Here is a 26,664-nt window from a genome sequence, read left to right as displayed (position 1 = left end):
TTTACCAAGGAATTTTACCAAATTATATCCATTTAAAATGTATGCAAGGAGGCCTGTGACCAAAACATCATAAAACATCTCGTTTAAATTTGCTTTAATAAAAATAAAATGATATACACTTGTATTTCGATAAAAAATTAAAACACAGCCTGCATGTCAAGCTGTAAAACATAATTTGACAAATGTCCGTTTCTGTAATATTTACACTTCTGACTTGATCAAAGTTCCAAAGTATGCCGTGATGGTCTTCAGTTTATTGTTGAGGAAGTTCTGCTCTACTTCCACCTTCCCTCCAGGACTAGCCAGGGAGATGATCTTTGGAAAAAGAAGATACAATTTGAGCATTTTGACAAAAAACATCACTAGACTAGAACCATGTACCAGTGAATTCTGTTCAACACATGTATACAAAATATATAAAGAGTAAATGGAGACCCAATTAAAACATTAGTAAACACTAAAGGTATGTTGATTTGGTATTATTGGTGTTTGAATTGCCAGCCAAATAGAATGTACAATACTGTAGAATTGTATTTCCACAACTACATTTATCCAAGAGAAAACAATGTTTAAGAAGTAAAAGAAAAAAGTGTTTGTATGTATCAAGTTTCTTACATTATTAATTAAAGTCTCCCCAAGACAGATAAGTTGCATTTTTCAACTTCATTAAAACAAACTTATTCAAACCTGGTCCATGTCAGCATTCCGTGGCAGAAAGAAAACAATGTTTTCAGATATCTTTTGGGCCAGCTGAAAAATCTGGAACGTGCACAAAGTTATGGAACATATTGTACGATAAAAGGTAATTTTTTACCCATCTTTAAAGCCTAAACGAGAGCAAAAACATTAGGACACATCACATTCTATGAAGCTTATTGCTTGCTTTTTCCCATGTAAGATCTCCGTTAGGCTAACCAATAAGCCAGTGTGACAACAATTTTTTAGCCTCAAAGGATATCCATTGGGATCCATCATGGTGCCGATGTCAAACACCTCTGCGGTCAGATAGTTCGGCCCCCCCCATGGCGGCGACAGGAAGACGACGTCACCGTGGAGACGAGGGGCGAGCTGCATGAAATCCCCTTGTATGAACTCAATTCGATCAGCAACGCCATATATGGTGGCGTTGTGGCGAGCAAGTTCCAGACGCACCGGGTCGATATCGATCGCCAGAACTGAAAGATTAAAGAGATCATTATAAAGAGCTGGAAATATAATCTGTTTGATTTTTTGCGTTTGTGTAATATTAGTTCACAAATGCATCCCAACAAACGTACCTTTCTTTCCTGTGAGTGCAAATTGGATTGCGTTTCCGCCGACGCCACAGAAGGCGTCAACAACTAGCTCTGTTTCACTGAAGGTGTCGTTTACTCTTAAGGCAATGTGCTCAGCAATCCTCTCCGGGGTCACAGAGAACCAGCCCTCTGGAAAAATTACATTTTGGGTAAATAAAAACATTTAAAAACAAAGCTTAAAAAGGACTGCATTGATCGATTTTAAACAGCAACTTCAGCAATGACTCTGTTTACACTTCTACTACTGCTAAGAAAAAAAATATATATACACATTTTATATTGATTGACCTCAAGCTTATGAAATTTCTTTTCAGCCACATAAAATCAAGATTGTGTTCCGATAGTGTGTCCTTCTCCTTATTCAACCATAAGCTCAAAAAGCAACGTAGTAAACAAAACTAGCACGAACCATTTCTAGAAACAAACGGTTTAAATGAACCAATAAGTAAGTGTCATGTAGCATCAGCATGCTAACATGCTAACTTGTAAGCACTGCTGCTTGTCTCTAAACATACTGAACAATCTATTAATTATCAATTTATTTTTTACTCAGGACATTCAGGAGTGTCAAGTTACATGTCTTAAAGATTTGATTATCTATTGCTTTTATGCAAGTTTTATGTCAGTTAGCAAAAATAGCTAATGCTAGCTCTGACAGTGTCAGGTAAATGCCACTTCCTTAAACCAAAACATTGACCAATTGACCAAACAGGTAAGCAAATATAAAAACATTTATATATTAAATATTTATAAATAATATTGAAACATATTATTGAACGTATGTTGATTTACATCAAGATTATGAGATTTCTATGTTATTTTTGAATTATTTTATTTATTATTTATTATATTTCAGTTTTTTCAGACACACATAATGATGATTCTGTTCACTTTTTTTTTTTTTTTTACTTTCCTCGCCATTAACAAAACTAACTAACTAAAGCAACATAGTTAACAAAACAAGCGCCAAGAAAGAAGAAATAACCAATAAGGATTACTTTGACATTAATAAATGCTCCCTAATAAGATCATTTAGAAACCGAAAGAAATAATAATAATAACATTACTCAATGTCAATCAAAAGCAGATCTCAAACCTCGGTCGAGCTTAATGCCTTCATCAAAGCGAGAAAAGAGCCTGTAGCGCTGAGCCCAATACTTGGCCAGGTCAGGGTCGGCCTCCATCTCCTCTGGAATCTGTGAAAACTTTTTCTTGAGTTTCCGTTTCTTTTTTGGTTTCTTTCCATCTTGAAAACAAAACAAAAAATAAAACTCTGGGAAGATTGAAGGCGACTTCACGGCTCTCGTACCTGGTGCATCTTTGCATGTGTCAGGGAGGAGAAAGTCTGGGATATCCAAAGATTCTAGTGGACGATTCCTTTCGTTTGGTTCCGTCTCCTCACACGCCCCGGTTGAAATATCCAGAGTGACTTCCTTGTTCTTCCCACTTTCTTCTTCCTGCACACTTCTGCTGCTCACCTCCTCAGCACTTGTTGAGTTGTCAAGATTTAGAGTGGTGACCCCATCATTGTCAAGGCTCTTTGTTTCGGCACTTGATGTTTTAAGAAAGTCTTTGACCTGTAAAAAAAAAAAAAATGTATCACCTTTTTTAACAGAGGAACAACTTTGACAACTTTCATTTTGGTGGGAAATGTCCCAGTTTGAAATGAGAGATTAAAAATCTAAGTGAGCGGAGCCATGATATCAGATAAGACCTTTTTAATCAGTTTCATATCCAGATCATTTACGTCATTGGTAGTTTTTGCAACGCATTTGTTGACCAGGTCTTGACAGGAAAATCTCTGTTTCCTCCACTGGTGTGAGAAGCATTGCGCTTGAATTTCTGTCTCCGTCCTTATCAAAGTGGTCCCAGTGTAGGGGTGAGCTCGGAATGACCTTGTCTTGCTCGGGCACGATGTTAACAAATTAATTGAATCCATTTTTTACAGAGGGTTACAGGGTTGCATTTATTTAGGACGTTATTTAGCTTGTTTCTGTAGCTTTTGTATCTCACTTCTGACTGGACTGTCCTAGTTTTAATGAACCGTCTGTACAGAGTGTTTTTTTTCTACAGGCATTTATCAATGTTTTTGTAAGCCATGGTTTCCCCTCCTTATTCTGATTTGTGTGTCCTTTCACACAGTGTTATAAATGTTTGCAGTTGCTGTTTCATTATAAATATTGTTCCAGTTTTGCTTCAGTAGTTCATTGTTTGACCCTAAAGTATGCGTTTTTATTCAGTGTCTGTCTCACAGTGTTTTCCCAGTTATGTTTTATATATAGCAAAGATTGTTGTCAATGTTTACATCACCAAAAAGATAAAAACTCTCTCATGACTTACTTCTGAGAATATTTCTCCCACACATTCATTGAAATCTTCTATTTTTGAGTCTGGTGCTCTGTAAACACAGCGTACAACTATATTTATACCTTTTGTAAAAAGATTTCAATTGTCACACATTCTAAGAAGTGATTAACAGCTTAGACATGTTTTTACAGTCTCATAATTGATGTTATTGTCATTGAACAGGGCCACTCCTCCTATGCCTTTGATTCTCCCGTTTACACATACAAGATTATATCTATCCAGGAAAAAAATCTGTGCCTTTGTCTTTTTTAATCCATTTTTTCCGACACTGAAGTGATATTGAAGGGTCTTTTGAAGTGGTTTAGGTAATCCTTGATGTGTCCGAAGTTGGTGTATAGACTCCTGTACGGTTTCCCATCCATGTCCAAGCTGGTGTTGAATTGTTTGTCAGTGTAGTATTGGCATTTCTCCAACTCCTCCCCATTCCTCATCTGGATTATCTTGACTTCTTCTGCCGAGGCTCCGTTTGTTTTGATGTAGATCCTGAAGTTTCTCTCCAGGTGTGTTGTATCTTGCCTCACTTCTTCAGTTAAGTTGTGTTTTACGTTATGTTTTTAACTTAGGGCTGATACGATGAACTAATGTCAAACATCCCAGATTGATGAAGAGCAGGTATAAACCTTCATGCTTGACCAATCACAGCAGAGTTGGTGTGGTTATGGTAAATGAGATTTCAGTGGGCGGGGCTTAAACACATTTTGTAATCTAAAGATTTAAATGAAAAGAGAGTTTTTTCAAACAGACACATAATGATGATGTAATAGAGGTTCAACATCTACTTAAGACACACCTAAATCAACCCATTAGTTGCACTTTGTGTATAACTTATTCACAATTTTTAAGGGAAGCTTTTTAAGCTTGCATGAAATAAAAAAAAGTTATACCTTAGAGAGAGTGTCTTTACGTTGCGAGTTGTCTTTAGATGTCTCCGAGAACCTGGGCTGCCTCAAGATTTTGCAGACTGCTTTCTTCTTCTTTTGATACTTTTGCTGTGAGCTGCCTTGATTGGTAGATTTAACAACAAACCTGGAAAATACAAGAATGAACAAATATGATGAACAAACACACAATTATAAACAAGGCCAGATCAGTTTGTTACTGATATTAATAGCATATTTAAATGATAACAAGATTTTAATTACTTATAATAATTAATTAGAAGACTTACAAAGGTTTAGGGTTACATCGGAGTCCAAGTCCACTCAATGTTTCTTCAGAAATCAGATTCGGGCTTTCTTCCACATCCAGCTCATGGCTGCAGAAAAGATTGTTATTAGGTCGTTGCTAAATCAACTCAATAGTCACTCAAAGCCAAAAAGCTTTTTCTATTCCTTTACTTTAAAGTCAGTCACTTGTGCTGTTCATTTCCCCCTGGCTAACATATTTACACCTCCACTGTGCCATTAACCACAGGGATGTTGAACCATTATAGAATTAACAAAATAACTTTAGTAGAAACGCTGAAATATTTACTTAAATTGACACAATTACCATTGACCAGTTTGCTTGTCTTATTTGTTTTTTATGACTATGAGACTAAAATCACTGCACACAAGTTAACTTAGTTTTGGTAGCAGTGGAAATCCTAAAAAAAACAAAATAAATAACATGTAATTGGCAAATGTCATTGTCATTAGTCAAAAAGACTTTACAGGCACTAGTAGCCACAATTTGGACAGTTTGACAGTATGTAGTATACTTGCCTTTTCTTTAAAGATTAGATTTTTATTTTGAAAATGTTTTAGAAGGTCAACGAAACTATTATTTTAACAATACTCTTTAAAAAAAACTTTGTCTGGAAGACCCTCACAGAGAGCCTGCAAGCATCCACATCACCAAACTGCTCCACGTTAGCATTAGAGGGTCAGAAACTTCTTGAGATCAACAGGAAGATAAACCACAAACCAACTTAAAAAAGCTGTTATCATGTTTTACAAACAAATACAATTGGCACTGGAGACAACAAGACATTCCTGTTGCGGATTGAAAAACACCATTTGAAATCTTACTGATCAGGCCTTAAATACAACTTAAAAACTTTACAAAATGTTTTCTCTCTACCTGCGCTTATTTCCTGTCCTTCTGCTATCAGGAGGGTTATTGTCATCCTCGTCATCTTCTCCACACCCAAAAAAAGTTCCTGATTGGTTCGTTGAAGCATTGTTGCTTGATGGAGGATGCTGTGGATCTAAAATATGTGTTTTAATAAACCAAAAAGCATTAAGAACAGCTAAGCAATTCTTTTGCACACAGTATTTACCTGCTGGTTGACCGTCATTTTGTTGGTTTGCTGAATCCGCACTTTTCCTCCCATGTCCGCTGTCTGATGGTTGATGTTGGGCATCAGGAACACTTTCTTGGTCGTTTATTTCCGAACAACTCAAAGCCACATCTTTTTGTTTTCCGTTCAGTGAACAATTATTTCCAAAAAGATCAGATAAACAATTTTCCTGGAGAGAACCAGCTGTATCTGAATCCTCAGTTCTTATGGTTTTTACTGACTCTTCACCCGTTTGCTCTTCATCAAGTCCTTGACCAGCTACAGGTGAGTCTTTAGTTTGATCCTTGTCCGCTGTCCACCCCAAAGATGCCCAGTAACAATACTGATGCCAGTAATAATAATAAGTGTCGGTCACATGCTGTTCCCAGCCTGTCTTGGCATCGTCACTATTCCAAGCATCTTCTACGGAGTCAGGATGTTTCTCCAGCCAGCTGCTCCACAACAGGCCTTCACCATGTTCAGCTTCAGTCAACGAAGAGATGAGAGAAGAGCTTAGAAATATATTTCTATTATAACATGGAACAGATTAAACTTGTTTTCCTATATTTAAGCCTGAAACAAACAAACAAAATTAGATGTTAAATAGGAAATAAAAATGTTTTACCACCTAACAAAGATTTCGCTTTAAACATGTGTAACATTGTGTTTTGATATAAACCGATAGATCAAATATATTTTTTTAATTTTTACATTTTCCTAAAAGTTGTGTGGAACTGTGCCCTTGACCCTCGGCCCCCGAACATGTTTTAGTTGTGCCCCAATCAATCCATCGTGTGAACAGAAAACCTATTTATGAAAAGAGTTTATTTTAGGTGTTACGAGTTTTAATTTAGGATGAAATATATTTTTTAAATATTCCATTTAAATTCAATTGCTAGTTGCCCATTATTAAAATCAATAACATTTACTGCACTGGCAGTTCCCCAATATCCTGTTGCTCACCCAGTCTCACCATAAACTATTGGGTTTATGTGTTCCATCAGAAAATGTTATAGATTAAATTAACAAATAATATTTTAAATAATTGGACTTTCATCTTTTTTTTCCCATTACCTTAGCATGGCAATGAAAAGGAAGAGTCGTTGTTGTATTTATGTATGCTGTAAAGTGGATTGAAATAAACTTCTTACCCCAGTATGTCTCCCAGCCAGAAGCCCCATCTTGTTTTTCAGAGATTTCATCTTGTATGTCAGTCTGTTGTTCTTCACACAGTGAAGGAGCATCCGTCTCACCAGTGCCTTCAGAAATTACACTGCAATCTAAAATACAAAACATCCCTTCAATACAAATGTTATCTAGTTAGAAAACACCATTATATATATACTTTTGAGACAACAGAAGAAATTAGTTGGATTTGTGTTTTTTTCGTGTCATTAATATGTCAGTTATTTACAAAGTTAACTTTCTAGTTTGTATATAAAAAGATGTCGGACCAAGTGTGATGATTGTGAAAGGTGGACGGAAACTCGTATTTATGAACAAAGTGACCAAATGTTAAATTGTTGTGACCCAAAGCTAAATTTGAAAACTCTACATTGCCAGACGAAGAGGGATATGCAGTAGTATAAAGTAAGTGGTCTGTGGGCATTTTCCTTTGATCCTGATCAAAGGCCACTGTTGCATCTCGTACATGCCTTCTGTTAAAGAACTTTACATTATTTAGTGACGGACATTATTTATTCATTTATTTTTTTCCATGCTGTTGAATCCCTTATGGGGGTCCCAGATTCTTCAGAAAGACCGACTTGACAATCAGCCAAATTTAAAAATATAAAATAAACCCCCCACATCGATTCAAGAAAAACATAAGAGTTCTTAGTCCGTTGAAAAAATACTTCACTGGTTTGTTAGTTAGTGATTGTGTGTCGATCTCTAAATAATAAATGAAAAAATTATAATAAAAAATCATGAACAAAATTTAATAAATAAATGTTTGCAAAAATTATGAGGTTAGAAACAAACATTAGATCCTACTTATAATTTTATATCTTAAGACTTTTGAAATATAGATTTAAAATATTTTAATGCCAGTTAATCAATTGTATGCCTTTTAAGACTTTTTAATGATCGGCGAGGACTCTGTTGTTACATTGCCGGAAAGCTAAAAGTCAGCGTTACAATAAAAATGTTTGTATACCTGTTAAAGCTTCCTCTGACTCCTCAACAAATTCCAGGTAATGATTTGAAGATTTCCTTCGTGGCTTTCTCCTCTGTCACCAAATTGAAAATGAATCAGGCATTGACAACATTTGATTTACTCAAAAACATTTTTTTGTTCCATCGACCACAGCCCAGAAATAAACCCTCTAATGTGTCATCTTTACCTTCTCGGAGGAGCTTGCAAAAGCCACTGGTAAACCCATGCTTGACATCAGTAAACACTCTTCATCCAACCCTTCTTCTACTTGTTCCTCTTCTCCTTCTTCTTCTTCTTCATCGTCATCGTCCTCAGACTCTGTTATTAAAGACAAAGATTAAAAGATAACAGAAGGGATCAAGATTTGATTGTATATTATATGATATTGTACGTCGCTCGTGGTACATATTTCACTGTAAACTCATGCAATGTATTATATCTAACATCATGCGACTTTACTGTACCTCGTGCTGCACGAAGTCTTGGGTTGTAAACTCTGTTATCAGAACGATACAACTCTCGATCCCTCGTGGAGGACAGAAGCATGTTAGACGTCTGCACCACTATAAAGCGCACGCATGTCAAAACAATGGCTACTTACTGGACGAAAGCTCTGGAGCAGCAGCACCTCACGTTCACCTTCGTGTCTCGGTTGCTGAAGAGGATCTCCATCATTTCAGTCCTTCTACTGTTGATGACCATCATCTTTACAGACCGAAGTATAATGTATTCCTGAAGAGCGATTTTAGAGCATCTTCCACCTCTTCCTGGCGCAGTAACCAGCTTTTGTTACCGCGATTTGTGTTCGAGTGAAAACACCACGTGTATTTACGAGCGTGTGTAATATATTATAGTTGTAATTTGAATTATATAAAATGTTATTGTTATAGAATCATTAACTTAGCGTGTTAAATGTTTTTTCATTTTGGTTTAAACTTTACCAACACACCGGAAGTGTCTTTATATTTGTTGTTTTTTCTTCAAGCGGAACATTGGATGGTGTATGTGTTTCCCGGGACTTTAGACCAGAGGGACGTCTTTCCTTTTGCGACGGAACACCAGTGAGAGAAACAAAACGCGAAATGAGAATAATAATTTGAGGTAAGTCACGGGGTACAAACCTTATGACACGCATGTTTCGCTCGCTTTTACGGATAAAGGGTCATAAATGACAATTTATTTACCCAATTTAAAGTCCTGTCAACACTGACATACAACTGTCACCCAAAAAATATAATGAAATGCCAACAAGACGCCGTTCTCACTGGTCCGTATCAGTTTTCATCAGAGAGGAATTTAGGTATGTTTGACTCTTCTATCCGCTCACAAAAAAATGTATGTAAAGGTGAATTCACATATATTTTTTTAGTTGAAATAATATTCTGGACGAGGAAGCGATTCATTTTCACTCCGAAAATCACAATTACATAAAAAGGTGAAATGAACACCATTTGTTTCTAATGGTGTTCCAGGGTATTAAACTGAAGGCGGATGTCACCTTAAGGGCGACATTTAAGGTTGAACTTTACGTAAGAATGTGTGTAGATCCAGGGAAGCTCTGGGTATGAAGCTGTGTCTGTTTGTTTTTGGTATGTCGAGGTATGTTGCGCCACTGGTAGGGAAGTAAGGAAGATAATCCGTGGTTTATTAGTGATGTGGTGTTGCCTGGTCTCTCCCTGACTGTGTCCACCCTGAAGTCCTAAATGGAGAGTGTGTTGGTGTAGGTGACCCTCTCAGCAGCCTGTTCTTGCACGTCTTGACGATGGAGTCAAACCAGTTGATGGAGGTGCAAAGAACATCTGCATCTGATGGATGTGTACAACTACACCAGTAGTGCAGCCCATGAATCTCCAACATAACTGCTGAACATTATTTTGAAAGGTCAGATAACAACAGTGGCTGAGAAACAGTTTTGAACTGAAGGGGCTAATATTGACCTTTTCATAGAACGTGTTCCCTAATACTGTGTTTGCTTCTCTCCCAGTCAACAGTTGCTCGCCTTCATCGTTTGAACTGAGCGAGATGTCAGCGGATGGGAATCATTCTTGTTTCTCCACGGCAGATGGCACAGTCTCTTTCCTGGTATGAACCTCTGATTTAGTGTTTGTTTTAAGAGTTTGGGTAATTTGACATGACATATCATAAAACTGTTTTATAAAGCCATGAAAACAAAAACAAAAAACTTAACGATGGAGAAAAATTACCTAAACACTGAGCATTTAATTTTAAATACCTTGTTATCAGAACTGAGAATTTCCGCGTTTACATTTACATGATGAATGTATAAAAAGGTAAAATGTTCAAATATGAGCAGAAAACATGATGCTTACAATAAATGTTTGTAAATAAATAAGTTATTAACTGAAACATCAGAAATGGCTAATGGCTATTTGTTTTGCTCTTAAGGATTTAGTGAAGAAAGTAAAATATATTTATGCTGTAATTCTCTAAATAAAATTTAAAAAAAAGATGTAAGATGTGCAATCTCTCTTTAGGTCTGTGTCTTTCATGCGTGGGAAGAATGGGCTGGTCTTGCTCACCTGGAGGACTACCTGAGTGTTTTGGAGTACCTGGTGTGGGTCTTAACCCCACTGATCATTGTGTTTGTCCTGCCTTTTCTTATCGTCATCCTCCTTTACCTTTCAATTCTCTTCCTTCATGTCTATAAGGTAGGTAATTACCTTTAACAGATAGATAAACTTAGTTATTGTTTATAATAGCATCCATAGAATGTTTACTTTAATCTGAACAGAAGGGGCCAAAAAGACAATATACTACAATATATTGCAGTACTGTAGGAACAAGGATATATTTGTAGTACTGTCAAGTACTTTACTCTGGCGTTGCAGAATCTAAGCACATGCACGACTCTTGATGAAGTCGTAACTGCTTTCATTTGTCGACTTTATCCTCAACACCGGGATCTTGCCGGATTTTATTGCCCCTCTAGTGGCAGAGGATGTAATGATTGCTGCCATCTAGCAGCCATATGTTTAATTGCAACATAAAAATGTACAAATGTGTCTGTATTTGCATGTTAATTGTAAATAAAGAGACTAGATATTTAATTTTACACATTATTTATCAAAAATAAAATCATAAGAGAACTATGATAAAAAACTAAAACTATGATAAAAAAAATATTAATGCTGTTGGATATCGATACAGTATCGTGAGAAAGAAATATGTAAACGTTTTGATATTTTCTCACACCCGTAACAAATATATAGATAATAAATGTATATATGGCTGGGCAGTATGGGAAATGATGTTACCACTATTTATCTTTTATATCAATCAATATCATCGCAACATAAAAACATGACATGCAACATAATGCAACTGTGTCTGATTAGGATTAATTAAATCTCAAATCTTGGAGAATTTCAGGTTTTAAAATTCAAAGAGTAAACGGACAAAACACACCATTAAATATGTTAAAGAATGTTAGAAAAAGAAATTGTCTCCAGAAATTAAAACATATTCCATCAAAGCTTCAGAATCATCTCTTGGCTTTGTTCGAACAAATCCAACAACTATTTGCAGAGTTTGTGCTTTTACTACTACTGTAGTACTTGTTGTTTTTATATATGATTTATATTTTTCTTCTCTCAGTTGTAATGTTCAAATGTACGCCTGCATGTGGGTTAATAACTCGCACTGTCTCCAGTTTTTGTTTAAAAATGTTGGTTATTGTTGCCGTCTTCTATTTGTATCAATGTAGGAAAAGTTATTTTTGCAATTTAAGTTCATCACCCAGCCCCACATATATCATTAATGATATGTGTTAAAGTGTATTTGAGTCTTTTTTTTAAGTGTGATACAAACGCATGATTACACATGTATTTGTCAATGTGTCTGTTGTTTGTGCGACTAAGCCGGATTGATGTATAATATAAGTAAAAACGGCTTCTTTCAACAGAGGAAAAATCAGCTACGTGAAGCTTATTCCAACAATTTGTGGGATGGAGCAAGAAAAACTTTGGCCACATTGTGGGATGGTCATGGAGCGATCTGGCATGGTGAGTTAATACTAAGGGATCTACTGTGAAGCTGTCTGAAGAGGGTTTGTTATTCAAAATTATTTTAATAAATTCAGGTTATGAGGTTTATGGACTGGAGAAGATCCCAAATAGAGGACCTGCACTAATTGTCTACTATCACGGAGCCATACCTATCGACTACTATTACTTGCTGGCCCGTCTGATCATCCAGAAGGGTCGTACTTGCCACTCTGTAGCAGATCACTTTCTCTTCAAGGTTCCAGGTATTTGTCTTTTTCATCATCGCAAAATGTCACTTGTTTATCAAAAAGTAGACTTTTGTCACCGAGAGAGCGACATCATTTGTGTAGTTAATAGTGTCTTTGTCAGCGACAATTCCTTCAAAAGATTCTTAGATCAGATTCTGGACCGCAACATAACATTTGATCATCTATTCCTTCTCCCATGGTCAACATTTCATTCATTTGTTTAGAATTACACTCGGCTTCTAGTTCATTTCTGGCTCACACAGACCGATAGATTGTGGTGATCTCATAACCTCCTAGGTGGAGGTAAAATAAGCATTTATTTAAAGTGTCGCTGTTTGTAAAATACAAATGTTTTTGAGCATAACAATGTCCTATGTTTTCCGCAGGGTTCAAGCTCTTGTGTGAGGTTTTTAGTGTAATTCACGGTCCTCAGGAGGAGTGTGTTCAGGCCTTGAAAAACGGTCACTTGTTGGGAATATCTCCGGGAGGAGTACGAGAGGCCCTTTGCAGTGATGAGAGGTATTCCTTACTCTGGGGAAAACGCAAAGGCTTTGCTCAAGTTGCCATTGACTCGAAAGCGGTGAGTCAGTATTAATAGATTCAATGAACTTCTTAGCTGTCATTGATTTCTTTTGTAAACCAAACATGTTGTGTGTCTGTGTGAATGCAGATATTTGCAAGGACAACTAAATCAGATCAATAGGGGCCGAAGAGCCCCATGAAATTTGTAATAGTTCCAATAACAGTGTAATTGAAACTGTATTTTTCACATATTATGTTATGAAGATTTAAAATTTTCTCCAATTGTAAAAGGGGAGCAAAGGGAGGCAGAGAAACCACGTGCAAATTTTGACATTTCCAAATTAAATTTTTTTTTTTTTTTTTTATTATTTAACTAAATTTCATACATGAAGTCCTACATGATGGTGTTTATAATTGCATATGGTTTCTGACGTGAAAGGATTGCAGCAGTAATAATTTATGCTCAAATTATTCTCTTTAGTATTCAAATTTGTTCATTTATTCATTCAAATTATTGAGTTTAATTATTTATTTAATGTAAATGTTTTAACCCTTGTGTAAACTGTAATCATCTGCCTTCCTTTTCACAAATGTGTTTGAGGTATCCCTTAAAAGAAAACACAAGGGTTGACAAAAATAAAAAATATATTTTAGTTATATATAAACATATTTAAATTAATAAAAAAAACAATGTTTCAACATTTTAAATATTAAATTCATCTATTTTATATTCTGATGGCAACGATCTACTTCCACAGTGTGTGTTCTGCATAATAAGTCACACTGAAACTGTCTAATTTTTCTCCTTTCAGCCCATTATTCCTATGTTCACTCAGAATTTAAGAGAAGGATTCCGAAGTCTAGGAAATCTCAGTAAGTACTTCAATTAATATGGACAATTGATAGGACATCTGCTCTATTCCGATCATAATGTTCGTGTTTCATTTTGTCTTTTTCGAGTTCTACGCGAATAATACTTTACACTAGAGATGTGAGTTGTTGTGAATGTAATTTTTTGAGTATTGTTCGAGTACTTGACTCTATAGTTGCAGAATTCCTTGACTCAATGACTTAAAACTAAGTCGTAACTGCTTTCATTTGTTTTACAGCTAAAATGTATTCAAATATCAGCTTTAAAAGCTCGCAAGATTTCATTTTTCATTTAGCTGCGTGGACGTAATAAATGCTGCCATCTGGCGGCCGGAAGTTTAGTGGCAACACAAAATAAGGAAAAAGATACATTAGCATTTTATTGTAAATAACAATTATATAATTATTATGCAGCTCACAAGGATCATGATTGGGCCAAATTGATGTAATTCTCTCACAAGCACATGGTTTTCTCTCTTCTGCTTTCTGTCTAGCTTTCCAGTGTCACCTAAGTTACAGACACAATTGATTAACCTCAGTTTCATACTGTAACCGCCACAATCTTTTCTACCCTCCTTTGCCTGGCAACATCTGTGCACAGATCATGACATGATATCATTTCGTATCACATTTACCATTATAAATATCCAAGTGTAATATTTTACAGTTAATTTAATTGATTTTCAAAGGAGTATGTTCAGCATCGATCCAAAGTCTATTTCCTTATTTTCCTTAAAATATTTCTTCGGCTTGTGTCCAGGGTTTTACCGCTGGATGTACGAGAGGTTTCGACTTCCGTTCGCACCCGTTTATGGTGGATTTCCAGTAAAGTTTCGCACCTTTCTTGGAGATCCCATTCCTTACGATCCTAACATTAATGCGGCAGAACTGGCAGAGAAGGTGAGTTTGTTTCTGCAGCGAATGTGTGTTCTAGATGAGAAAGAGAGAAAGAAACAGATTTATTAGCAACTGAAAGGGTTTAGCACAAGAGAATGTTAGAGACTATGGTTCAATGTCAAATCCTTCTCATTCACTGCTTCTTTTATAAGAGCCTTTTTTTTTTTATAAAGGATCTTAAGTTTGCACAATATTGACAGGTTCAAACTGTTTAATGGAGGTTAAAAAAATATCAAGTAACGTCATTCAAGTCATTCTCATCACAGCTGTGGATGACCTTATGTTATTAAGTAAAAAATAATTTGATGTTTGTATTTTACTCAGAATATGACGGGCATGGCTGGTAATTATTGTTTGTTTGGCAGGTACAAATGGCAGTTCAGTCTCTAATCGACAAACATCAGCAGATTCCAGGCAACGTTCTGAGAGCCTTGCTTGAGAGATTCCACAGAAGCCCCAGCGTGGATTAACAACCAGCTTCACACAAACACGTGTTCCACACCTTTGCACACAAACGTTGTCCTTGTGTACACACGTACTTTTAAAATGTACATACCTTGAAGATATTTAAATCGTGTCTATTGAAATATGTACCAATGAAGACGAGTAGACTGGTTGTGTCTTTGTGTCGTTAAATAAAACAACTATGTTGTCCGATTCCAAAATAAAATGGCATTCCAGATGAAATGTGACTTTAAATAAATGCTTTTACTCTGATGCAGCTCAAACGGCTGGTCACATCCTGCATCCAAAAACCTTGAATCAAAACTGTATTGCTTATATTTACAGTTAAAACATTTTTTATCAGGTTTGATTTTACATTGTATTGTTGAAATGATGTGACTTGTTGAAGAAAAAAAAAGTGTCTTAATCACAATACAGTTTATATATTTGTTGTTGGATTTGATGTACTAACTTGTTGAATTTGAAGGATTCGATTGATCTTGTTGTTCAACATATTAATATTCATGTATTCTTAAATTATTTTGCTGCCATTTAAATAGATGTCCTATTTAATAAGTGTAATAAATCTATTTTATTTAAATTGTCGTCCGCGTTGTTTCTTTTTTGGTTGTTTCCAAGTGTAATAAGTTGTATAGAATAAAATAATTGTTGAATTGTGTTACAGTCAAAGTGCCTTTTGCCAACTTCAGTATATGCACACTGCATTAACTATTATTTTTTAACAATGAATGTGTTATTAGTAACTACAAAATTACAAATAATTATTACACGTATTCATCATTACAAATATTCTTTACTTACACCTTGATGGAAATATGTTGTTGAAACATGGAAGTAGAATGACAGGTACTGTAGGAATTTCGTTTGTTAGCATTAATTAAGCTAACTAGCTTGCCTAGCGGTTAGCTCATCTGCTTGTTCATGAAGAAAATTGTGTTGACATCTATTAAATAAAGCTATTCAATTTAGGTTTTATGTATTTGTTTAATGTGACAAAATATCCTCCCTTATATCTTGCAAGCGTGTAACTTGAACTGTGAACTGTGAGTCAAAACATATAAATATTTCATTTCTGAATTTAATATTAATATCAATTTCTTTTGAGTAAGTATACTAATATTACTTGGTTTAGGAAAACAGTTTATAATAGCTTTTAACCAAGTTTTTTTCTTTTTTTTCTTCAAAGGATTAAAAAAGGAGGATACCGATAGTAGTGTTTATATATTTTATTTACTGATGAGAGAATCGCCACTTTACATAAGAGTTTTCTTTGCCTGGTGATGCAATCGCCATTTTAAACTGCTTATGACATCACACATGAAAAAATGTATCAAACTATTCATGACATTAAATGCTGGAAAAAAAAATAAAAATGTATATATCAATATAACATATATTTATGTTAAAAGGAACATGAATTAGTCCAACAATGGGTATTTTTTTTTTTTAATTGTTATTACAAAGTGCATCTTCCCCTTTAGTAACCCATTTACCATTTTGCCTATTTCTCATGTTCAATCTACACTTGTAGTGATAAGACTTTTTTTTGTTTTTTTCTTATCATGGGTCTCACAAGCTGTGTGTTTGGTTCAGATCTTCATGACCTCTGCTCTAATCTGTAGAAAACATCCCTCAGAGAAGCGATCCTGGTTCTTAGGGAACCAGAGGATCCACAAGATCCAAAAGAAACCCTTCTTTGCCTGTTGGAATCTGTTTTAGATTTAAAAGTCAACATGTTAGTTCCTAAGGTACTATGCTATGGATAGATCTTGCTAGTGTCTTGCTGTGTCGTTGTGTCCCTGAGCAAGACACTTTACCCTGATTGCTCCTGATGGTGAACTTGGCGCAAGTGTGCAGCCTACTCCCATCAGTATGTGTGAATGGTTGAATTTCCCCTCGCGGGACTAATAAGGGATTCTAAAAAAAAAATATATATATATATATATATATATATATATATATATATTTCGTAATGAGTCTGATGAAGCTTCATGAAACACTTCATGATTTTCTGACTTCAGTCAATGGTGACCCTAAAATGACCAGAAGTTTCAATAAAATAGTTGCTCGGAGACAAAGATTATACAGCAAAGCGTGCCATCTAGTGGACTCTACAAATGAGGACAATGTTTACTGAAGCTTCATTAGCGCGTCACTAAAGGACTGTGTATTTATGTAGATAAAGATTGTAAGGACCCTTCATGATGTTTTACCTGATAATAAATGAATAAATGATGAAGCTTTACTCTCCTGAAATGACCACTCTGTAGTTTATTAGATGACGTTTAGTTGTTCCTTCTGTAACAGATTCAAAGAAATACAAAAAACCCAATGTATACAAAAAATCCTATATTATTGATTTGTCTTATCAGAAAATGTTTCTTTCTTCCAATCAAATGTATCGTTTGCACATCAGACTTGAATCACACCATGAAACCAACAGACCACTTCTCAGACAGTTTTCTTTTTTTTTAAATACACAAACATCTTCTCCATTTGTCATGAATTCCGAGGCATCGAGTGTACCTTTCACAGTTATGTTCCAAGAAGAGCGGGAAGTTCTTTTTTTTTTTTACATGAATAGTTTTCTTATTCTTTTTTTTAATATATATACTGGAATCTTTCCACCACACGAATCCTATTCACAGACATCTGTACATATTCATCGTACAATTGATGAAAGGACCAGAATGTTACTTTTACTGGAGCCGAACAAACAGAATCTTCAACGACATCATTTAAAGGAAACCCCAAAAAACAAGAGTGCCCGGCGTCAGACTCAATAACACACCGTTATATATTCACTTAGTTCCCACACAAGCTAATCAAAAATAATAGTCAGTAGAAATCTACTGTTATTCACAGATTTACAGGTTTGTGTTGACAAATGAGAACCTCATGACAGATATTTTTGGCTATTGTGTGTCTAACAGGCAGACTTTAAAAATATTTATTTGGGAAATTTAAGTTGACTTCAACATGAGAAGACGTATAAAAGGCGCAGTACAGCTATTGAACATTAAATGTTTGGTTTTTCTTTTACATAAAAAAAAGTTTTTTTGGGGGTAAAATGGTGATTTTTATTGATACTCTTCTTGAGGGCTGTGCTTTATATGTTATATAATAAAACTGAATACACAAGTCAACAATTGTAAGAGTGTATTCTGACTTAGACACACCAATGTTGAGTTCATCACTTAATAGTAGATCCTAATGGGACAAAATTTGTGCTTTATATGTGATCACAGAATTTGAAGTTTTAATCAATTCACTTTTAAATACATGATGTAAACGTCCATATATGTTGCTGGTGTTGTGCTTCCAAAGCTATTCAAAAACTACGTACACACATATTTATGACCAACTTAAGAAATTGTTGAGAAGATAAGAATGGTAATAAAAACAAGTTGTAAATCTGAGTTACAATGTATGGAAGCGTTGGTTGAACCTTCATTTCTTTAAAAAATAATTCAATCTTTCACGTGATTTATCTCGAAACTATTGATTTATTTTTACTAAAGGAGACCTTTTTGTTAGCGGCTAAGCAATCAAATGTATTACCTTAAATATATTGGAAGAAAATACAAATTAATCAATCAAAGACGAGACATAAGTGACTAGCTGTCAAATACTTCCTCAAGTTTGTTAGACATAATCTCAGCTGCAAATTTACTTTAGACATTTATTGATCCTTTTGTCGTAAACCAGCTTAATTAGGGTTTTTTTTAGGTTTTATTATCTCTGAATAATTCACACATATGCAACCAAAACATCCACCATCTCAACAGAATGTTTAGTCAAGTAATTCTAGTGTTTTGTCTTACAGTATTTTACAAAGACCTGATGTTGTATTGATTATTTTCTAATGATTTAGACGCAGTAGACGCACTAGTCCCCCTGCTGGTGGAAGTTAAAGGTTGCAGGCAACACTGGAGTGTCAAGGACTAAACATTTGATATATTCAAGTCTGTTCAAAACATTTAATTTACTTTATGAAGACTTTTGTTTCTTACATATTAATCTTTTCATCCGCCACACTTATCCATTAATATAAAAAAGAAAAGTTGATTAGAAAAACATGAAACTTTTTTAAATCTCTTGACAGCCATATTAAAAAAAAAGGAGTTCACATTTATATTTTCACAGTCCCAGAACATCAATTGTAGTTTTGCTCCTCAGGGAAAACATCAGAATCCCCTGAAAGTTTAATCTCCACTGACTGGCCCTCTCTTTCCAGGGCATGTGCTTGGACGTATCTAGTTAGTGACCAGGCCAATCCATACGTTGCAAAGAAAGCCAAAGTTCTACTGTCATGATTCTGTTTACCTGACCTCGACCTGTTAAATATTGAGTAAAACAGTTGTAAAAAAAACAAACATCTTTTTCTTCTCTTTGTTGCTTTTTTGTTGTTCCATGTCCAGACTCATAGTTTGAGCTGCATACAAGTTATTCTCTGTTTTCAAGTTTTATTTTTGGCACGAGAAATTTAAGTGTCTAAGCACAAACAGTGCTCTCTGCGTCAGGATTGCCTGGCAGCTTCAAGTGACGTACAATAAAGGTTAACTCGGGGGTCACTACAGGGGGCGATGTCATGACAGAGGAAGGGTTAAGAAAGAGGTAACATGAGGATGTGCTTTTTTTAATTCATAGATCATTGCAATGACAGGATTTAAAGGGGCCCTACTTTGCAGTTCCCGCCTTTTCTCACATCTGTGTACGTGAGAGTACTGATCTTTGTCGTGACTACATGTGTTTGATGGCGGACATAACCAACATTGATTCGCCTTTTTTTGGAGCGTATAAAAGTTTTTAGTTTCGGTTAATCGGAGAACGAAAAAGATCAGGTTAAGGTGTTTAACAGTGTGAACAGTGGCAGGGGGGCTCAACCCTTGACCGTTCACAACGAAGTAGGCGGGGTCACGGCCTATTCAGGGGGAATCCCCACTTGAGTACCCTAAGGGCGGATTAGTACTGTACATTGTCTTGAGATTCATTAAGTATTCTATTCAAAAACATCCTGAAAGTCTTTGAATAGGGCCCCCTTAAGTCATGACCTTCACGCCGCAGGGCATTCCTGATGAGTGTGGTCAGAGTACCGAGTTCAAATTTTCCAAAGAACACAATTCTGACCATTTTGCTGAAGGTAAGAATTGGCATCGCACATATTGGGGTTAGACCATCAGAACACCCTTTGAGAGAGTTGACACTGGATCTTTTGATCTCTTATTGCCAAAGTCTGTGCGGCCCCGCTATTCCAACGTGGTGTAATGTTTGGATTATAGTGTGGTTTCGTACTCCAGCCTCTCCTGCACTAGTTCATCATCTTTATATTGCAGCCTCGGCGGAGTCAGAGACGAGTCTATGGCCAGGATGGCCTTACGAATACTGCGGTCGAGGACATGCCGCTCCCAGGCCGGGTAGCGGTTCCTACAGAGGTCGATTTTGACAACAGTTTCTTCCAGCCGCGGGGCTCGGGATGAGGGTGTGGACGGCACTGTGGGTCGGACCTGAAACACCGGCATACAGCTATCCCGCTCGGAATACTTTCCCGTATCCCGTTCGATGGTCGCCGCCCCGCCCCGGTGAGAGCGCAGGGAGTTGGTCCCGCCATCGGATGGCAGCGTCGAGAACTGTGCGGTGGGATCCAGGCTGAGACCCTGACCGCTCGGGGAGTGTCCGAAGCGAGTCCCATTGGGATGGAAAAAAGCATAGTACATCAGCAGGAACACCACCCCGGTGAGGAAACTGCTGAAGATGACGCACAGGGCCGGCACCGCGAAGGCTTCCGTCTTGTCGTGTGTCCGGTAGAGATACCATAATGTACTAAGAGCAGCGTTCTCGAACAGGATCACCAAGTAGTAGATGATGAGTCGACACCTGCAGGACAGAAACATATGTCTTAAGTGATAAGAACATTGGAACCCCTGTTCTTGTTAATGGCTTACCGTGTTGGTCCCTCCTTGACGTTAAACCAGGAGAAGATGTAGATGATGCCCACCACCATGTCGAACACAATCTCCTCCCACTTGCTGATGCAAAAGTCCGTCTCACAGTGCACGATCCAGAAGGTCATGAAGCACCAGTGAAGCACGATGAAGATGCCGAAGTAGAGTTGAAACACCGAGGCAAAGAGTGCAAACGTGATCACCCTGGCAGCGATGGTGAAGAAGTGCCAGCAGAACTGGATCATGACCGCCAGGTAGCTTATGGACTTTTTGTCATCCCGAGATTCTCGCAGGGCTTTCTGGTACGAGGCGAGAGCCCAGGCCAGAGAGATCAGAGAGGCAGCCGCCGTCATACCTGCGGAGGGATTTGAAAGGCTTTGTCAGAACCTCTTCGCAAACGAGAGAAGAAGCGATGTAGCTTCATGAAAGTCCACTAGATGTCCTTCTTTCCTGATAATCCTTTGGTTTTAAAAATGGCCATCTACTGTTTCATGAAGCTTCACCAGAGGAAGAAACGTTACCTTGCACAGCCTGGAGCTCATGGGTCTGAATGATGATGCAAAGTTGTAACACCAGTTGAGGAGCACTCTCCAGGAAGGTGGCCAGCAGATGCAACATGCTCACATCGGCAAACTCGTAGAGCATTCTCCAGTAGTAACGCCATCGCTCCATCTCGCCCCTCTGCCGACTTCGAATGCCAAGGTAGATCGTGTGAAGATATCTAGAGAAAAAACAAACAACTGTATTAAAGACCAGAGACGTGTTGACATGTTGACTAGAAAACTTCACAGTAACACCAAAAAAATTAAGCTTTATAAGCTCATCATTACCATAATAAATATGATTTTTATTAATTTAACAATTAGTGACGTTTAAATTAACCAGAGAAACCCAGGAATAGAACCTGATGATAAAACAAATTAAAAGTTTAGACGTTTAATTCGGCCCTTTAGGGCATTCAAAAAACAACCATCAAATGTTGATTACACAAGAAGCAAAAGCAATGATGAACATTATTCTTAAAGTTTAATAAACAAAAACAGAAGGAATGACTTGAGGCGTGTCTTAACTTCCTGTGAAAATAAACACAAAAAAAGGCTCAGAGATATTGAAATACTTTCTGGGTATTCTCTTTAGGTAAAATCCTTTTTACATCTAGTGAACATTTATCTTCTTCTACTTTTATCCATATTAATCCTTTTGTTTCAACAGTGAAAGCTGGCCTCACTTGCAATTAGTACAAGAGGCATTTTTAAACATGTCTTTCTTGCCAGTGATGTGAAAACGAAACAGGAATTTTGTAAAAATAAAACTTATCAATTTATTGTGCTGAAGTGAAAAAGCGAGACAATCACCATGGAAAATGATATAAGCAGCAACACCTAATGACAAACAAAGAGGAGATAGAAACGGTCGGTGGTAGGGATGTGTAATGGCAAGAATCTGGCAATATGATAGGTATCCAACGTTTATCTATTGTGGTTTATTGTGAGACTGGGATAGATTTGTAGTATTGACTCTAGCGTTGCAGAATTTACAGACCGCATGATTCTTGACGAAGACGTAACTGCATTCATTTAGTTAAAGGTCAACTAATGTGTTGATTTAAGTGTCTCTTAAATAGATCTTGGAACCCTATTGTACTCATCAGTATGTGTCTGTTTGTACAAAACCATCTTATCATTGAATTCAATTGAATTTAAGCCCTGTCCACTGAAAAAGCTTTGTTTTTCTGGAGATGAAATCTAGTTTGACCATAACCAGTGTCATCGATCCCAGAAGTCTCCACCTCCAAGGGACTCGTTGTATAAACAAATCGGGGCGTGATTATAGCTGCTGCAGGAGGAGAATTATTACGGCATAATTGGCTCCGCTCTTGTAACCTCTCGTTCGCTGAGATTTCAGACGGGCAAGAACTTAATAAAGTAATATGTTAAAAACATGGTCATGATGAGGGACTTACTGCATCTTGGAGAGGAAGACTTCAACGTTTGAAACATGAGTCAGGAGAGTTGGGTTTTCACATAAGTAACCCTTTAAATAAAATATTGGAATATGTCCAAACATCAATTTAAAAGCTTCTTGAGTCAACTGTATCCTCTTGTCCTCATTCATCGCCAGGAACTCGTGGGATTTTATTGTTCCTTCAGCTGCAAAGGATGTATTCATCTCTACTGCCATCTAGCAACCGAAAGTTAAATTGCGACACAAAAATGTTGTGAATACTTGCATGTCAGTAGTACATACATAAATTATAATATTTAATTTAATTTACAGCTTATTTGAATACACACCATAAAATAAGTATAATACAAATAAAACAGGATTTATAAGAAGAAAAAAACGAATGTCATTATTATTTGAAAGAAAAATACAGGTATTGTAAAATGTCATTAATAAAAATAGATTCAGTCGATTCATCCATAGAGCAAGAATAAACTTTTATAGTAATTATTGGTTAATAAAAAATACCATTATTTCAAATATTTCTTCAATGTCGAGCAGGGAAAAGGTCTAGACGTTTCTGTTCCACACACACACTTTCACACACAAACATGGATGGCTACACACACACACACGCACACACACACACGCGCACACACCGTACCTCCATATCTGGCCCAGCTGGAGAATGTGGATCACGGACTGACCGAACCACACGCAGATCGTGTACTGGGCCGAGCGGTTCGGAACCCTCCTGCCCACCCCGGTGCTGCCGGTGCTGTTGCTGGTCGTGTTCTTGCTGGTGGTGGACGCTTGTCTCTGCGGTGTCACCGGATGCTCCGGAGCCGTGATGTCTCCGTGCGAGGCCGAGCCGCTGAGCAGCTTGTTCGCGTCCAGGTCTGCGGGCGGCGGTGCTGGCCCGTCCTCGGTGCCGAAGTCGTGGACGAACCACCGGAAGCTGAACAGCTGCACCGAGAAGGAGCCCAGCACCACGAAGAAGAGGGTCAGGCCGAACCACCAGTAGTCCTGGTGGAGGTAGTAGTCCACCGACAGCCACACGTCGGTCCCCACGTCCGCGGTGTAGACCAGCACCGCGGCCACGATCCACAGGCAGTCCCACACCGAGTAGCACCGCGGGGCCAGACCCAGGCGCAGGCAGGTCGAGGTGGATCTCCCCGCGCCGCAGCAGTGCGACTCCCCGTTGGCGAAGTCCGCGTCCGGCGGCCCCCCTGCGGCGGGGTGACTCTGAGCGCCGGCGTTGAGCCCCTGAACCGAGCCCGGGTACTCCGAGTTCTGCAGCGGGGTGAAGGCCACGTCGCTCTTCATCTTGAGGACCCCGTCCGACTTGGCCGCCATCATAAGATCCTCGGCGTTGTCTCCTCCTCCTCTCCTTCGCCCTCCGTCGACTCCCTTCGGTGTCTTCCTGCTCCTCCTGCTCCTGCTGCTCCTCCTGCTCCTCCTGCTCCTCCTGCTGCTCCTCCTCTCATAACACACCGGAGCTCAGGCTCGGTGTCAACCTTCCTGTCGTGGAGCTGCGGCGGCGAATGAAGTGAAGATAAAGAAGGAAGTCAATGACATCACCTCACCCCCCCCCTCTCTCTCCCTCTCTCTCTCTCTCTCTCTCGCTCTCTCTCTCTCTGTCTCTCTCTCTCCCGCGCGCGCTAGTTCAGCACCGAGGACAGAACCAGGAAGTCGTTCCTCTGTTGCTGCTTTAACTCGTGAAGCCAATATATTTATGTCGTTTTCTTTAGAATGCGAAGCACAAATGAACTATTAAAAAGTTACGTATTTATATTTATATATTACCATCAAATTAGCCACTTATTAACTATTATAAAGTACTAATTCACGACTTGTCCATTGTGCATTTTACCCTTAATAGTATGAAATATCTTGACTCGGAAATACATCTTATTTACTGGATATTACCAGGAAATTCAGAAGAAAAAAAATGTACTTTATTTAAAAAAGTTACTTATCTATGTTTACCCCCTATTATTATTATTTTCAACAATTTCCCGAAGGAGACCTCCTGAGGGATCAATAAAGTTTTACCTTACCTTACCTTACCTTACCTTACCTTATTAGATGTTAGTACCATGAGAGAAGTAATTCACCATTATTAAGTAAGTAAGTAAGTACATTTTTTTATTTATATAGCGCTTTTCCAGACCAGGATCACAAAGCGCTTAAACAATCAAAACAATATTCAATAAAGTATATACTTTAAAGGGCAAGTTAAACTGATAACACAACAGGAGTTCCAGCAAATCAAGGAAAAGCCTGAACAAATAAAAACGTCTTCATATGTTTCTTGAAGGAGTCAGTAGACTCCATCAAGCACAAAGAGAGAGGAAGATCGTTCCAAAGCTTAGGAGCAACAGTCTGGAAGGATTTCTCTCCTCTGGTCCTGAACTGTGTGCGTGGAACCATCAGTAGATTCTGATCCACAGACCTCAGAGCCCGAGCTGGGGTGTAAGGCTGGATCAGATCAGTGATGTAAGGAGGAGCCTGACCATGAATAGATCTGAAAGTAAGAACCAGAATTTTAAAGTCAATCCTGAAAAAAACTGGCTGCCAGTGAAGAGTTTTAAGGATCGGAGAAATGTGAGTTCTTCTACTAGAGCAGGTTAGAATTCTCGCTGCAGAGTTCTGAATCAACTGCAGGCGAGACAGCTCCTTCTTGCTAAGGCATGACAACAAACTGTTGCAGTAGTATAAAGTACTTATTCATGACTTGTCCATTGTGTATTTATCCTTAATAGTATGAAATATCTTCACTCGGAAATACATCTTATTTACTGGATATTACCAGGAAATTAAGAAGGAATAAAATATACTTTAATTAAAAAAGTTACTTCTCTATATTTAGCCCCTATTAGATGTAAGTACCATGAGAGAAGTAATTCACCATTATTAATACTTTCTCTTTAAAAAAAAGAAAGAAAAAAAGAGCACTTTTGGTATTGCTTTCTCTATTCATATAAAAAAGCACACTTTAAAATTATTAATAGCATCCTAATCACTTTTTCCACTCTACCTCAAAAGGATCCTGTTTTGTATCAACAAAATTCCTGTTTTGCTCTGGCATCACTGGCACTAAAGATTTTTAGATTTTGATCACTAAAAAGGAAATGCTATTTTTGTTAAAGATGTTTTCTTGCTGGTGAAGCGTCAGAGGACCCAAAAGCAGATGAAACATCATACAGTATCCTAAAGTCTTAAATGAACAAAATCCACAAAGGTGATGAAAAAAATGATTAATTTTCTGTATTCAATATAAAAGCTGACATTTAAGCTACTTAAGCCAAACAATTAGTCTTGAAATTATACGTATAAACACATTTATTCTAAGATGCGAGTTAACGCGAGTTCTGAAGTAGAAGTTAAATAAGATTACGTATTTTATTATTTTATTTTTCTTTCAGGTCAAATTAAAGGTCAGATACAGTAGATCATGATAACCCTGAACCCATAACAAATATTCATATTGTTTAACAAAACAAAAGACAACATGAAATGAAAACACACATTAAACCCATAAAAGAAACCTGGTTCCTGATGTACAAAGACGTTTGTTGAACTTCTACTAAATATGGTCAGACACTAAAATCTAGAAACTTGTGCAAATACAAAAATATTCTGATGTATGAATCTGCATATACACACAAATAAAAGCACTTGTCCTT

At 37.3% G+C, this 26,664-nt stretch overlaps 3 protein-coding genes across 5 annotated transcripts; 1 reads left to right on the top strand and 2 right to left on the bottom strand.

Moving 5' to 3' along the window:
* Positions 1–87: 87 nt before the first annotated feature.
* On the bottom strand, positions 88–8,914 carry tgs1 (trimethylguanosine synthase 1). The gene is made up of 15 exons (XM_087811622.1): positions 8,682–8,914; positions 8,545–8,606; positions 8,268–8,398; positions 8,081–8,153; positions 7,074–7,202; positions 5,923–6,405; positions 5,724–5,850; positions 4,831–4,917; positions 4,547–4,688; positions 2,605–2,872; positions 2,392–2,541; positions 1,278–1,424; positions 959–1,175; positions 688–766; positions 88–315 (listed from the first exon to the last, which is right to left on the bottom strand). Exons 1-15 carry the CDS (start codon positions 8,783–8,785, stop codon positions 202–204), a joined length of 2,313 nt encoding a protein of 770 aa, XP_087667748.1. The 5' UTR covers positions 8,786–8,914; the 3' UTR covers positions 88–201.
* tmem68 (transmembrane protein 68) lies at positions 8,817–15,670 on the top strand. 3 transcript variants are annotated; one of them, XM_087811624.1, is made up of 10 exons: positions 8,817–8,855; positions 9,066–9,181; positions 10,065–10,162; positions 10,576–10,749; positions 12,003–12,102; positions 12,180–12,347; positions 12,719–12,912; positions 13,667–13,727; positions 14,485–14,624; positions 14,987–15,670. In XM_087811624.1, the coding sequence occupies exons 3-10, from the start codon at positions 10,103–10,105 to the stop codon at positions 15,089–15,091; spliced, it is 1,002 nt and encodes a 333-aa protein (XP_087667750.1). In that variant the 5' UTR covers positions 8,817–8,855; positions 9,066–9,181; positions 10,065–10,102; the 3' UTR covers positions 15,092–15,670. The 3 variants fall into 3 exon arrangements, with proteins under 3 accessions (XP_087667750.1, XP_087667749.1, XP_087667751.1); XM_087811623.1 differs by lacking the exons at positions 8,817–8,855; positions 9,066–9,181 and adding an exon at positions 9,197–9,380; XM_087811625.1 differs by lacking the exons at positions 8,817–8,855; positions 9,066–9,181 and adding an exon at positions 9,805–9,961.
* Positions 15,671–16,297: 627 nt separating this feature from the next.
* xkr4 (XK related 4) lies at positions 16,298–24,524 on the bottom strand. The gene is made up of 4 exons (XM_087811364.1): positions 23,640–24,524; positions 21,553–21,752; positions 21,032–21,386; positions 16,298–20,963 (listed from the first exon to the last, which is right to left on the bottom strand). The coding sequence occupies exons 1-4, from the start codon at positions 24,332–24,334 to the stop codon at positions 20,363–20,365; spliced, it is 1,851 nt and encodes a 616-aa protein (XP_087667490.1). The 5' UTR covers positions 24,335–24,524; the 3' UTR covers positions 16,298–20,362.
* Positions 24,525–26,664: the final 2,140 nt, after the last annotated feature.

The sequence above is a fragment of the Callionymus lyra genome, chromosome 16, assembly GCF_982586985.1.
Source record: "Callionymus lyra chromosome 16, fCalLyr1.hap1.1, whole genome shotgun sequence".
Lineage (NCBI taxonomy): Eukaryota > Metazoa > Chordata > Actinopteri > Syngnathiformes > Callionymidae > Callionymus > Callionymus lyra.
Note: the sequence above shows the minus strand (reverse complement) of the source record. Positions and strands in the feature narration are given on the sequence as shown.

Bases quoted from the DNA above. Each gene is read 5' to 3' on its own strand.
- tgs1 (XM_087811622.1), bottom strand. From the start codon at position 8,785: ATGATGGTCATCAACAGTAGAAGGACTGAAATGATGGAGATCCTCTTC. The intron at 8,399-8,544 runs GTACAGTAAAGT...CTTTAATAACAG, and splicing joins AAGACTTCGTGCAGCACGAG to AGTCTGAGGACGATGACGAT. The intron at 8,154-8,267 runs GTAAAGATGACA...ATTTGGTGACAG, and splicing joins TTGCAAGCTCCTCCGAGAAG to AGGAGAAAGCCACGAAGGAA.
- tmem68 (XM_087811623.1), top strand. From the start codon at position 9,317: ATGAAATGCCAACAAGACGCCGTTCTCACTGGTCCGTATCAGTTTTCA. The intron at 9,381-10,064 runs GTATGTTTGACT...CTTCTCTCCCAG, and splicing joins TTCATCAGAGAGGAATTTAG to TCAACAGTTGCTCGCCTTCA. The intron at 10,163-10,575 runs GTATGAACCTCT...ATCTCTCTTTAG, and splicing joins ATGGCACAGTCTCTTTCCTG to GTCTGTGTCTTTCATGCGTG.
- xkr4 (XM_087811364.1), bottom strand. From the start codon at position 24,334: ATGATGGCGGCCAAGTCGGACGGGGTCCTCAAGATGAAGAGCGACGTG. The intron at 21,753-23,639 runs GTACGGTGTGTG...TTTTTTCTCTAG, and splicing joins CAGCTGGGCCAGATATGGAG to ATATCTTCACACGATCTACC. The intron at 21,387-21,552 runs GTAACGTTTCTT...ATCCCTCCGCAG, and splicing joins TGAGCTCCAGGCTGTGCAAG to GTATGACGGCGGCTGCCTCT.